The sequence below is a fragment of the Tenrec ecaudatus genome, chromosome X, assembly GCF_050624435.1.
Source record: "Tenrec ecaudatus isolate mTenEca1 chromosome X, mTenEca1.hap1, whole genome shotgun sequence".
Taxonomy (NCBI): Eukaryota; Metazoa; Chordata; class Mammalia; order Afrosoricida; family Tenrecidae; genus Tenrec; species Tenrec ecaudatus.
Genome location: NC_134548.1, coordinates 58,644,432 through 58,657,307, shown reverse-complemented (window position 1 = coordinate 58,657,307; position 12,876 = coordinate 58,644,432). Strand labels below are relative to the sequence as shown.

Sequence of the window (12,876 nt, the reverse complement as noted above, 5' to 3'; positions counted from 1 at the left end):
CAGAGTAAAACCTGCTCCATGGGGTTTTCAAGGCTATAACATTTTAGAAGTAGATTGCCTGGGTTCAAACTGCTCATTTTTTTTGGCCAATAGTCAAACACTTAACCATTTTTGCTACTCAAAGACTACTCTAACTCAAACTGAGTATATATTAGTGTTTATTACCTTTCCTGATGATTTCTTTCTTTGGGATGGAGATCTGGTTTATACTTTCGAGGATAAATGCTCCCATCAAAGTAACTGAGTCATATTCTCCTCCCCAGTTCCTAGTATTGGACAGATTATAGAGTTTTACTATATTATTTTTTTTGGCCTCTTGAAGTCCTGGCACAGATTTCCTAGACCATTTTTTCTGGCAGTATAGTCACATTTTCACTACCATGGTGTGTCAGTCTGGATGGACTAGAGAAACAAATCTAGGGAGACTTGTGTGTATAAGAAAAAGCCTGATATACAAGAGCAATTGAATATTGAGAAAACATCCAAGTCCAGTCCAGATCAAATCCATAAGTCCAATATTAGCCCGTATGTCAGATACCAAGCCATACATTCCTTTTCAGACTCACAAAACACATGCAATGATGTCAAATTCAGGAAGATCACAGGCCAGTGGGTGGAAAGTCTTGGGGATCCAGTCATGGTAGAGGCATCTCAGCGCTGGCAGGGGTCTCCACATGACTCCTTCAGCTCCAGGGCTCTAGGGTAGCTCCATGTGTCTAGTCAGCTGCAATGTCTCCCAGGGAGTGAGCCCAGTGTCCCCTCTCCAGTGGGCTATTTAGCGCCTTAGCACCTCCAAATGGGGTCAAGCTGTGACTTGATTGACAGGCTAAACTCTACGCCTTCACTCTGAAGTCTCAAATTGAGAACAGATTATGTAACTACCACACAAGGTAAGTGCTCTGTCCCTAGAAATAGATTGATTAAAATTACTCCTATTCTAGTTTTTCTAAAAATAAACTGTTTTATATTAAACAATGACAGAAGGATAAAGGAAATGTTTATAACCTTTTAATGACTTCATTGTAATAACTTAATTGATTTTATCTGGACTACACTCAATAGATGTATAGTCTCCTTTGTGTTCAAAACTGTAGGATATACCAAGAAATTATATAATGTACCTTTTTTGCCCTTAGGAAGCTTACTGTCTTTGTTATCTACTGAATTAAAAATTATTTTCCATTAATTACAAATTCAAAGAAAATTGGGAGAGGTCCTATGTACTTTTTTAAAAAACAATTTTTAAACAGATTACATTTGTATTGCATCCTGAAGTACCATTTGAAGTAGCTTACAGGGATGAATAGAATACAAAATAGAGGAGAAAATAAAGGGAAAATTGGAACAAAAGAAGGATAAAGTTGGGGAAATAGAATGTCTATAGACAAAATGAGTAGTCTGGATGTTTGTTGTAGAGATTTTACTAAGGTTCTCCAAAATCAGAAAAAAGAGAGAAACATAATCTGTTGTAACTTTTGTGACTTTACATAGAACAAAAATAACCTGTACTGGACTATTTTGATGGTTCCTCATAAAGGAGACACTACAAGATAGGAACAGTAAAAAAAAAAGTGATAATTTGTTAGCGAATGAGTGGACTTCAGTGGGAGAGAAGGGAAGTATGCGCATTTAGTAGAGGAAATGGTCACCTTCAACTGGGGAAGGCTGTGGAGCTGGGCTTGGGAATTCTGGAGCAGAGTAGACTGAGGATATAGACTAAACTTAGGGAAATGTGTGCGATATACCTTTAGGAATTCTATAGAGAGAGTATTTTCTCTGCATTACCTGAATGTCTTTAAGCTATGGACATTTCATTTAGGCTTCAATTGAAGAAACTCTCAATATTCAGAAGTATTGGAAGCCGTTGAACTAAGTCTACTGCAGCATACTGACATCTGCTCTCCACCCCTTATTAGGCTTTCAAACCTTGTGGAAACACCCAAGATTGTTCGGAAGCTCTCATGGGTGGAAAACTTGTGGCCGGAGGAGTGTGTTTTTGAGAGGCCTAGTGTGCAGAAGTACTGCCTCATGAGTGTGCGGGATAGCTATACAGACTTTCACATTGACTTTGGCGGCACCTCAGTCTGGTACCATGTGCTCAAGGTAAGACTATATATGGCTTTTAGGCCTCTGAATTTTCATCAGATGACAGCACAAAACAGGCTGTTGCATCCTACCCACTTCCAAGATTCTATTTGGATGGCAGAGATGAATATTTTTACTTTGCAGTTTTGATTTTTGAATACCAACAGATGCCTAATGTTCCCAACTACTATCTTCATTGAAACAATTTATATTCCTACTTCCATGCATGGAAATGTGCATACTTAATTCAGAAATAACTGATAATATTATAAGAAGTTTCCCCTTCCCCAGCTTTATCAAAGAATAATTTATATGCCATAAAAAAATCACCCATTTTAAGCATACAATTTGATGAGTTTTAACTGTTTTATGTAGTCATGTGATTACAACCATACCAACCACTCCACCCTCCACCCCCACCCCCACCCCTGAAAATACAAACTCACTGCCATGAGTCAATTCTGATTTTATAATCAGCATAAAACATGAGGGTTTTTTTAATGTCAAACTTTCTATAGTTTGCATTCCATTGGTTGTTATAAATTTATAATTAACATACTGATTATCAATGAATATAAAGGAGTTTTGAGGTCTGGAAAACAGGTTTTAATAAGTGTAATTGTTTTTCATCTTTGTTCATACTATTTAATTTTGTTATCATAAGCTTGAAGAAAAGAGCAGAAAACTTGGGTATAACTCTTATCCAAATGATTACAATTCTTGAACTAGTAATATATTCATTATTATATCAGGAAGAAGTTAGAACATATGTAATAATCAGTGCTACTATATAAATGTTAGATTTAAATTTCTAAAAATAATTTTGTTACAGAAAAATAATAGGAATAATTCCGGTGTATTGTTCACCCAGATTCCTCACATTTTATTGCACCCTTTTTCTCTCCCTTTAAAGTTAATATAAGAAAATGATTATGTGTATTTTTTTTTCTGGAAACATTTGAAAGTAGCTATAAACATGGTATCTCTTAATAATTCATTGTATAATTCCTGAACACAACAAAATCATATCAAAATAATGAAGAAAACATTGCTAATACTATATGATCTGTAAACTTGATGCCAATTTCTACAACTGTTTATCAGATATTGTCAATATTATTGACTTTTTACATTGAAAATTCTTATTGTGAAATTTGGTTAAATCAAGCTATGGATTAGGGATATCTTTATACTAATGGTTTTTCATTTTTGATGGCAGCCCAGCTTATAACCACTATACCACCTGGGCTCCTTAATGGTTTTTTATTTTAAATTTTATATCCAAGCAAACATAATTAGGAAATAAAATAAAATATTTTTCCAACGTAACCCTGTCTTTAAGAAATCCTTGGGCAATTACTGAACTTTTAAACATGTATTGGCTTTGATTGCCGGTGTGAGAGGTAACATTTTGTGTATGATATTTAAAGGCAAATTAAATTTTCTTTTCATCTGTAATGTGACCTTAGATGCTCCTTAGATTATTATTGATCTACTCTTATATAGAAACCAGTTTTTATTTAGCATTTCATCTAAAATAGGAGCCCTCACTGTCCATTTATCCTAATTTGAAGGACAAAAGTACAGAAAGGCCTTTTGAAAATTTCTAAATCTATATGAAAATTGTTCTTAGATGGGCTTGTGGGGGAGATGACATACTAACATGGTCTTAGATTAGATGAGAGAATAATTACTTGTAATTTCCCTGGGAATTTTTTATGGAAATGCTTAAAACTTTTTTTTTTGCGTTTCAGGGTGAAAAGATTTTCTACTTAATCCGCCCAACCAATGCCAACCTGACTCTCTTTGAGTGCTGGAGCAGTTCCTCTAATCAGAATGAGATGTTCTTTGGGGACCAGGTGGAGAAATGCTATAAGTGTTCGGTGAAGCAAGGACAGACACTTTTCATTCCTACAGGTCTTCTTTTGGTTCTTCTGGGAAAATTTTGGGATGATGGAAAGAGAGCTTTTGGCACTTTAGTCAACTACTTCTTTTTTTAAATCTTATTTTTTATTTATTTATTGGGCTCTTACAGCTTTTGTCATGATCTATACATCGCTTACATCAGACGAATTTATACATATGTTGCCTTCATTCTTTTCTAGACATTTACTTTTCCTTTAAACCCTTGATAACAGCTCCTCTTTTCTGCTCCCTCCCTCGCCACCCCTCCCTCATAGCCCCTTGATAGATTGTACATTATTATTTTTATATCTCACACCGACCGCTGTTTCCCCCGTGTTTTCTGTTGTTCTTCCCCTTGGAGAGAGGTGTATGGTTATGTGTTGATCATTGCGATCGTTTCCCCTTTCTCCCTTCTTCTCCCTCACTTCCCCCTACCCTACTGGTATCACTATTCCCACTCCTGTTCCCGGAATCTGTGTTGTGAGCTCCCATCTCTTTTCTATACCTGTGTACATGGTCTGGTCTAATCTGAATTGAGAAGCAGCACTGGGGTCATGGTAGTGGGGGATGAAGAAGCCTCAAGAAACCAGAGAAATATAGTGTATTTCGTCAGTGCTTTACTGCACCTTGGTTGACTCATCCCTTCCCTGTGGCCCCTCTGTTGGGCGATTATTCCATTGTCTACAGATAGGCTTTGGATCTCTGCTCCACCCCTCCCCCCCTCGTTCTCAACAGTATGTTTTTGTTTCTTATGTGTCTGCTGATGCCTATTACCTGGTCCCTGTAACTCCTCATGATCGCACCAGCGATGTGCATCTTCCATGTGGACTTGTTTTTCTGCTTAAAGCGGCTTGTGTAACTTCAAGCCTTTAAGACCCCAGATGCTCTATCTTTTAATAGCTGGGTACCATCTGCCTTCACCACATTTGCTTTTGCACCTGTTTTGTCTTCAGTGATTGTGTAAGGAGTGCCGATTTGTTAGAACAAAGTGTTCTTATATTGAGGGAGGGTATGAGCAGAGGCCCAAAGTTCATCCCCTACCTCAGTATATTGCCATATAAATATATGTACATAGGCCAATACCTCTTTTTTATTAGTGTGTTTATATATGTACACCACTATGTTTATACCTCTATTCATTACTTTGCTTCCTAGGTCCTTTCTCTGTTTCCTTTTACCTTCCTCCTGCCCCACCATCACTTTCCCCTTATTTCCATCTCTTGGTACCTCCTCTTAGCTGGTTTGCTGTTGCTCTGGCACCCTCCCCCCACCCAGATCCCTATCTCCTCCTTGTTATTGACTCCAACCCCCCAGTTGTTCCCCTGTCCATGGTGCTGCCTGCTCACCTCCTGCTTCCCGCACCACCATTGCCCCCCAGGTCTCTCCAGGACCGTGGTCCCGCTGCTCTCTCCTTGGGTATGCGTCCCATGCCTATCCTACATAAGTTTCCCAAACTGATTTTTAAAAAAAGGAAAGAAAGAAAGATTGAAAATAGAAAAGGAGAAGAAACAAGAAAAAGAAAAGGGAGAAAACAGAAAAAAAAAACGAGAGAAGACATATATAAAAATCCTGGGTCTGTTCACTGGCTTTCAAGACTGTCCAGGAGCTGCCCCTTGGGGGCTCCTCAGGGGCTTCTTAGCTCTGCCTTGCTCCAGCTGCTGGTCTGGTATGCTCCCTTCTTGATTCACTCCGCTGTGGGGGTTTCAGACCGTACTATCTCCCCACCATGTAATCCCAGAAATATTCTCTGTCTCAGTCTGCTCTAATAAGGGGATGTAACATGAGGTATTGTAGCCGCACAGTCCTCTCTGTGTTCCATTAGCTTCCCTCAGGGACTTTATCCTCGGGGGCTGGTGTGCCAGCGTGGGGTCCAGGCCAGCTCTCTTTCTCTTCCTCTCTCCCAGTCTGCTTCCGTGTGGGTGTGGCATGCTGGCCCCTCTTCCCAACCTGTAAGTTCAGTGCTGCAGGGGGTCAGTTTGGCTCTGGTTGGCGCCAGTCCTGTAGCTCTCTTCATGTATTCCATGTGGCCACGTTGTCCTCATTGTTAGGTGTACTTTGGTAGGGTCTGCATGCCCACTCCCAATTCTGTGGAGACAAGACCAGCATCATCCCCCTGGATGGGTTAGTGTCCTGCTCTCTCCATCATGATTTCATTTTCACCGGTCCCCCTTTACTTCCTCCCCCTCCTCCCTCCTTTCCCCATTTTTGTGTTGGACCAAGATGTATCTCCTTGAGTTTCGTCCAACCTAACGCCCAACTCCCTGTATCTCAACCCAAATGTTGTGATGTAGGTGGCTTATTTTCTATACCTACCATGCTGATTACACTTATCTCAGTGGACTCATGCTATGCTTCTCCTTTTGTGATTGACTGGCTTTGCTTTAGCATAATTTGTTCTAAATCTTCCCATGAAAAGACCTGTTTCATGTGCTCATCAATGCTTTTTAGGGATGCGTAGTACTCCATTATGTGTCTTTGCCAGAGTTTATTGATCCACCCGTCTACTGATGAGAATTTAGGTTGTTTTCAACTCTTTGCAATTGTGAATTGTGCTTCAATAAACACTGGAGTGCATATGACTGGATGTGGTTTATTTCTTACCTCTTCTGAGTATATGCACAGTAGAGAGATGGCTGGGTAGCTCAATTCCATTTTTTTTAACTATTGCCAGATCACTTTCCATAGCAGCTGTACACATCTACAAAACCACCAGCAATGTAGGAGAGTTCATATCTTACCACATCCCCTCCAACAGTTGTTGCCCTCTGATTTTCTGATTTGAGCTAGCCTCAAAGGTGTTTGATAGTCTCTAATGGTTGTTTTGATTTGCATTTCTTTGATGGCTAATGATCAAGAGCATTTTATCATATGTTTATTGGCTGTATGGGTCTCCTCCCAAGTGAAACTTGTTTTTAGTTCTTTTGCTCACTTCTTAAAGGGGTTAACTATTTTCCTCTTTTTGTAGACTAGAAGGGTATTGTAGATTTTTGTAATAAGCCCTTTGTCTGTTCTGTCATTGTTAAAAATCCTCTCCCAGTCTGTGGGTTGCCTTGTTACCCTTTTGGTAAAGTCTTTTGATGTATACAGGTGTTTTATCCTTAGTAAATTCCACTTGTTGATTTCAGGCTCCCCTGTGTGTGAACCCTGCCCTATTGCAGTTATCCTTTGTATTCCCTGGACCAAGGTTCTTAGGTTTGTCCCGATTCCTTCACTAATGATACTTATGTTTTACGATTTTACTTCTAGGTCCATGATCTACCTTGAGTTTGGTCTTGTGCATGGGGTGAGGTAGACATCCAGTTTCATTTTTCTACTACATGTGGATTTCCATTGTTTCCAGTACCACTTGTACAATAGGGCATTGCCAGCCCACTTGATACTTTGGGGGCCCTTGTATATATGTTGATGGTTTTATTTCTGGGTTTTCTACTCTTTTCCATTAGTCTGTGTATCTGTCATTATGCCAGTACCATGCTGTTTTAATCACTGTGGCTGTGTAGTAGGTGTGCAAGTCAGGTAAAGCTGACTTTGTCCTTCTTGAGGCGTTCTCTGATAATTTGGGCTTCTTACCTCTCCATATGAAATTGGTGGTCAGTTTTACAATTCTTTGAAAAAGGTTGTTGGTATTTGAAGCGGGATAGCATTAAACTTATACAGTGCATTGAGTAGGATAGACAGCTTTACTATATTGAGTCTTCTGATTCATGAGCATGGGATATTTTTCCATTGTAGAGGTTGCTTTTGGTTTTCTGTAGTAGGGTTTTGTAGTTTTCCTTGTATGGGTTTTTTTTTGTTTGTTTGATAAATAAATGCCTAGATATTTCAAATTGTTGTTGGTTATTGTGAAGGGCACTGACTTCTTGATCTCGTTTTCCATGGTCTCATCCGATGTATATAGCAAAGCAATCGACTTCTGTTTGTTGACCTTGTATCCTGTCACTCTTCCACATTCCTCTATTGCTGTCAGCCCTACGATTGTAGAGCCTTTGGAATTTTCAATGCACAGGATTATGTCATCTGCAAATAGTGATAATTTCACCTCTTCTCCCAGTTGAATACCTTTGAAGTCCTTTCATTGTGTTATGTTATTAGCTAGAACCTCCAGTACAAAACTGAATAGAAGTGGGGCCAAAGGACACCCTTCTTTGGTCCCCTTTTTCAGTGGGATTGATAACATCTTTTCTCCATTTACTATGATGTTAGCTGTTAACTTTCTCGTAGATAGCTTGTATTAACTTGAGAAATTGACATTCCATTCCTGTCCTCTTGAGCATCTTAATCAGGAATGGGTGTTGGATGCTATGAAATGCTTTTTCTACATCTATGGATTTTATCATGTGCTTTTTCTTATCAATGTGGTATATAATATTGATGGATTTTCGGGTGTTAAACCATCCCTTTATCCCTGGGCTGAATCCTACCTGATCCTGATGGATGATGCGTTTTATATACTTTTGTATTCTATTGGCCAATATCTTCTTGATGATTTTTATATCTGTGTTCATTAGAGATAGTGGTCTATAGTTTTCTATTCCTGTGGGATCCTTGTCTTGTTTGGGTGTCAAAGTTATTCTGGCTTCATAAAATGAGTTTGGGAGTTTGCCGTCCTTTTCTACACTCTGGAATACTTTATGGAGGATTGGTGTCAGCTCTTCACTGAACGCTTTGTAGAATTCTCCTGTGAAGTCGTCTGGTCTGGGAGCTTTTTTGTTGGTAGCTTCTTGATAACCATATCTATTTCTTCTTTTGCTTCTTTAGGTTCTTGACCTCGATCTGGGATAGTCTGTGAAAGGATTGTTTTTCAAGTATTTGTCCATGTGTTCCACAGTGTTGAATTCATTAGAGTACAGACTTTCATAATACTTTATGATTATCATTTTAATCACATTAGGGTCTGTTTTGATTCCCCGTTTTATTCCTCAGCCTGGCTATTGTTGTTTGCACTTTCATTTCTTTGGTTGCTGTATTAATCTTCTGCATCGTTCTTTTATCTTCCCAGTGGTTCAACTCCACCCTTTTTCTTATTAATTCTTTTGCTATTGGAAGTACTGTTGTCTCTGTTCTAGTTGCTGGAGATTTTTGTGAGAGTATCTATCCTAAATCTCTCTTCCTTTTTCCTATATGCCCTTTTTGATATCAAGCTACCTCTAATGTCTGTTTTTACCGTATCCCATAGATTTTGATACATTGTATTCTCATTCTCATTAGCTTCTAGAATTTTTCTGATCTCCTCTCTAATCTGGGTCAGTACCCACTCATGTTGCAGAAAATCATTATGCATCCTCCAATTGTTTGTCCTTGTTTTTCTGGTTGTCCTTTGATCTTCAGTTTTATGGTATGGTTATCTGAGAAGGATGTTTGCATAATCTCTGTGTGTTTGAATTTACTCAAACATGACTTGTTTCCTAGCACATAGTTTAATTTTGAAAATGAGCCAGGCATGCTTGAGAATAATGTGATTTTCTTTTTGCATTTGGATGGAAAGCTCTAAATAAGTCTATCAGATCTAATTGCCTAATTGTTGTGCTTAGCTCTGTAGTCTCTTTGCTGAGCTTCCTTCCGAATGATCTACTTTTCTCTGAAAGCGGTGTATTAAAGTCACATATTATAATTGTTAAATCCGTGATATCTTTTTTTGTGTTTTGAACTTTGACAAATTTCATGGGTCTCTCATTTGGTGTATATATATATTCATTATGCTCACTGGTTCCTGGTTGACTGAGCCTTTGAGCATTATATATTGCCCCTCCTTATCTCTTTATGGTTTGAACCTTGAGATGAATTTTTTCTGAGATTAGGATTGGGACTCCTGCTGTTTTTGAGTTGCTGTTTGTCTGGTATATCTTCCGCCAACCTTTTATTCCTAGTTTATTCTTGTCTGTGAGCTTAATAAGTGTTTCCTGCAGGCAACAGATTGATGGGTTATGTTTTCCAAGCCATTCTGAAAGCCTTTTTATTTTAGTGATGGAGTTAAGGCTGTGGACATTTAGAGCTATCATGATCTGTGGATTCATTACTGACATCTCCTGCCTTTTGTTTTAGGTGTTTTCTTTAATACACCTTCATATCACTGTGTTGTGTCTTCATTGGGGGCTTTTTTATTGTCTTCTGTTTTCCCGCTGAGGCCATGTAATCATGGTGATTGTTATTGGTTCATTGGCTTCTGGTTGGAGTTGGGCTATATGGTATTCTCCTGTTAGTGTTTGGTGGATGTTGGTCTTATGGTTGTAGTGAGTCGGCAAAGATCTTCCTCAGGGTTGGGTGTCTTGCAGCATATTGTTTACATTTTTCCTTGTCCTGAAAGACCCTTATCTATCCTTCTCTCTTCATAGATAATTTGGCAGGGTAAAGGATTCTAAGGAAGGTGTTGTTTTCTTTCAGCTTTTGGAAGATGTTACTCCACTCTCTCTTCCTCTTCGTGGTTTCTGTTGATAGGTCTGAGCATATTCTTACCTGTGAGCCACTGGATGTGACTGTCATCTTTTGTTGCTCTTAGGATTTTTTCCCTCGAAGTTGGATAGTTTAACTGTTATATACCTTGGTAATTCTTCTTGGGATTTAGATTAATTGGTGTCCTCTCTGCTTTCTGTATGCGTTAGTGATTTTCATTCATAGGGTGCGGAAGTTTTTTTCCCAGAAATTCCCTTGTTAGTTTAGCTGTTGACTTCTCCGCTGTGGCTTTCTCCAGTAGGCCAGTAATTTGGATGTTGTTCCTCTTTGTAGCATCTGTCATTTGTCCCAGATTTTCTTCAGCCTCTTTTATTATCTTGTTTCATTGTCTTTCTCATTTGTTGAGGTCTGCCTGATTATCTTCAAGATCACTGGTACGGTTCTCAACCTCCTCTAGTCTGTTTGTGAGATCCATGATCTTGTGTGTAGCTTTGACTGCTTCATCTGTTAGCTCCTTACTGTATTTCCCTTTGGTGTATGGACTGCATCTCCTCTATTATGGACTTCTTACCCTCTATCATGGATTTTATCTCCTCTGATGCTGCACCCTTGGTCTCTGTTTCTTTCCTCATCTCCTGTATTATTCCAAGCAGCCTTCTGAAAATTTCTTTTTGTGACACATCCACGTCAGATTCTTCTGTGAATGTTAGTTCTGCTGTTGCATATTGTCTTTTGTGTTTTCTTGTTGGGAGTTATGTGATATGCTGTTGTTTACATGATGTTTTTGAAGAACTGGGTGCCATATTTCTGAGAGATCAAGAGGCCCTGCGTTCTTTCTCTGTGTGACTGGCAGTGGTGATTTCAAGGGCTGCCTATGGCCTGTGGAGGTGGACCAGGCTGCTGTTTGACGTTGCGAGCACACGTGCAGACAGCCCTTTGGGGAAATCAATTTGACTGATGGATAACTCCCAGTACAGTGATATGACTGTATTGGGCCAATGGGTGGGTAGTGGCCCCATTGGTGCCTAAGCTGGTTTGACCAGTGTAAGCTGGGGAGCTCCTAGAATTGGGTCGCTGGTTCCCTGGGTTCCAGATCTAGGCTACATTTTGGGGAAGTGTTTTTTCGACCAGGGATGTACGTTCTACTGTTCCACTCTCTGCGTGGGCTGGGAAAGGATGGGGCAGCGATCCCCAAGCTGGGATAGACCCAGGCAGTGTCTATCTGCGGCCCCTATGCCTCAGCACTTGCCACAAGGGCTTTCAAGGACCCACGCTGTGACTCCCTGTGGCTACGGGCAAGGCGGTGCGTGGTGGACCTGCAAGGCCCCAATCCATAACTCTGACTCCCCGTGGATCAGGTTGGGCAGCATGCAGCAGGCCTTCAAGGTCCTATTCCATGACCCCGACTCCCTGTATCTCAGGCCTCTGTGGCACAACATGTTCTGGGCCCGCCAGGCCCCAGTCTGCAACTATGACTCCCTGCGTGTCAGGCTGAGGCAGTACGTGGCGGGCACACAAGGCTCCAGTCTGTGACTCTGACTCCCTGTAGGTTAGGTCGACGTAGGGTGTGGCACAGTGTGCCAGGCTGGGAGGTGTGGGGGCCACCAGAAGCTCCAGTGCTGTGGAAATGGTGGACAGGAAGTGTGGGCGCCATTTCTTGTGGTCAGGGAGTGGCTGGGGCTACAATGAGCTAAGGTGCCTTGGAAGTGGCAGGGCCTGTGCCTTGTTGAAACAGTACACTCAACTTGTACAGTGGGTGAAGGCAACCCAGACACTGCTGATGGATTCCCCTAGCTGCAAGCATTCATACTTGCTGCAACTTGGGCCTTGGGGTCCTGGGTGGCTGTCAGGAGGGACCAGAGCTTGCAGACAGAATCGCCATGTATCGTGTAGGGAGGGGAACTATGAGAGACAGGAACAGCTCCCTCAAGTGAAAGCCGTGAGTGGACAGTTGCTATGTGGTGGTCAGGTCTGGCCTTGGGGAGCTCTACGTGATAGCCATCCCATTCCTTGGGTGGCAACCAGGCTAGGGGGTGGGGGTGGAGGGCATTGACTGATGTCAACCGAGGCACACAGAGGTTGCACAACCAGCTGGAAATCCCTGGTATAGGGACCCAGATCTCTGGGGCTTGGAACGAATCAGATGTTGGGCAGGGCCATCTCCCAGACAGGGAGGGCTCCTCATGGGGATTTTTCCACTTACCAGAACACTTCACTCACTGGAGCTCTTGGCTGCTTACCTGGGTGCCAACGTGAAGCCTAACTACTTCTAATAATATGAGCAAGTAGCAACAACAACAACAACAAAATTTTTTTCCCCAAAGCTGTGTATTTAAATTTTTTTCAAAACAACTTTATCATCTTCAAAGGACTCTCTGTTACGCTTAATACATTTGTCAAAGCTTTGATTCCATTCTTGGAAACATTTTTCACACTTATCTGTTTGGATGGCTGACAGCACCTCATTTTTTTCCTTCACCTCTTCTGTGTTGTCAA

At 40.8% G+C, this 12,876-nt stretch overlaps 1 protein-coding gene across 4 annotated transcripts in view; it reads left to right on the top strand.

The window, feature by feature from the left end:
- Positions 1–12,876, top strand: part of PHF8 (PHD finger protein 8) — a 158,115-nt gene that overhangs the window by 42,092 nt on the left and 103,147 nt on the right. For all 4 annotated transcript variants that reach the window (XM_075539672.1, XM_075539671.1, XM_075539673.1 and 1 more), the window contains exons 7-8: positions 1,917–2,103; positions 3,840–4,002. In XM_075539672.1, the coding sequence (XP_075395787.1) occupies positions 1,917–2,103; positions 3,840–4,002 (350 nt within the window). The remainder of the gene's footprint in view (positions 1–1,916; positions 2,104–3,839; positions 4,003–12,876) is intronic.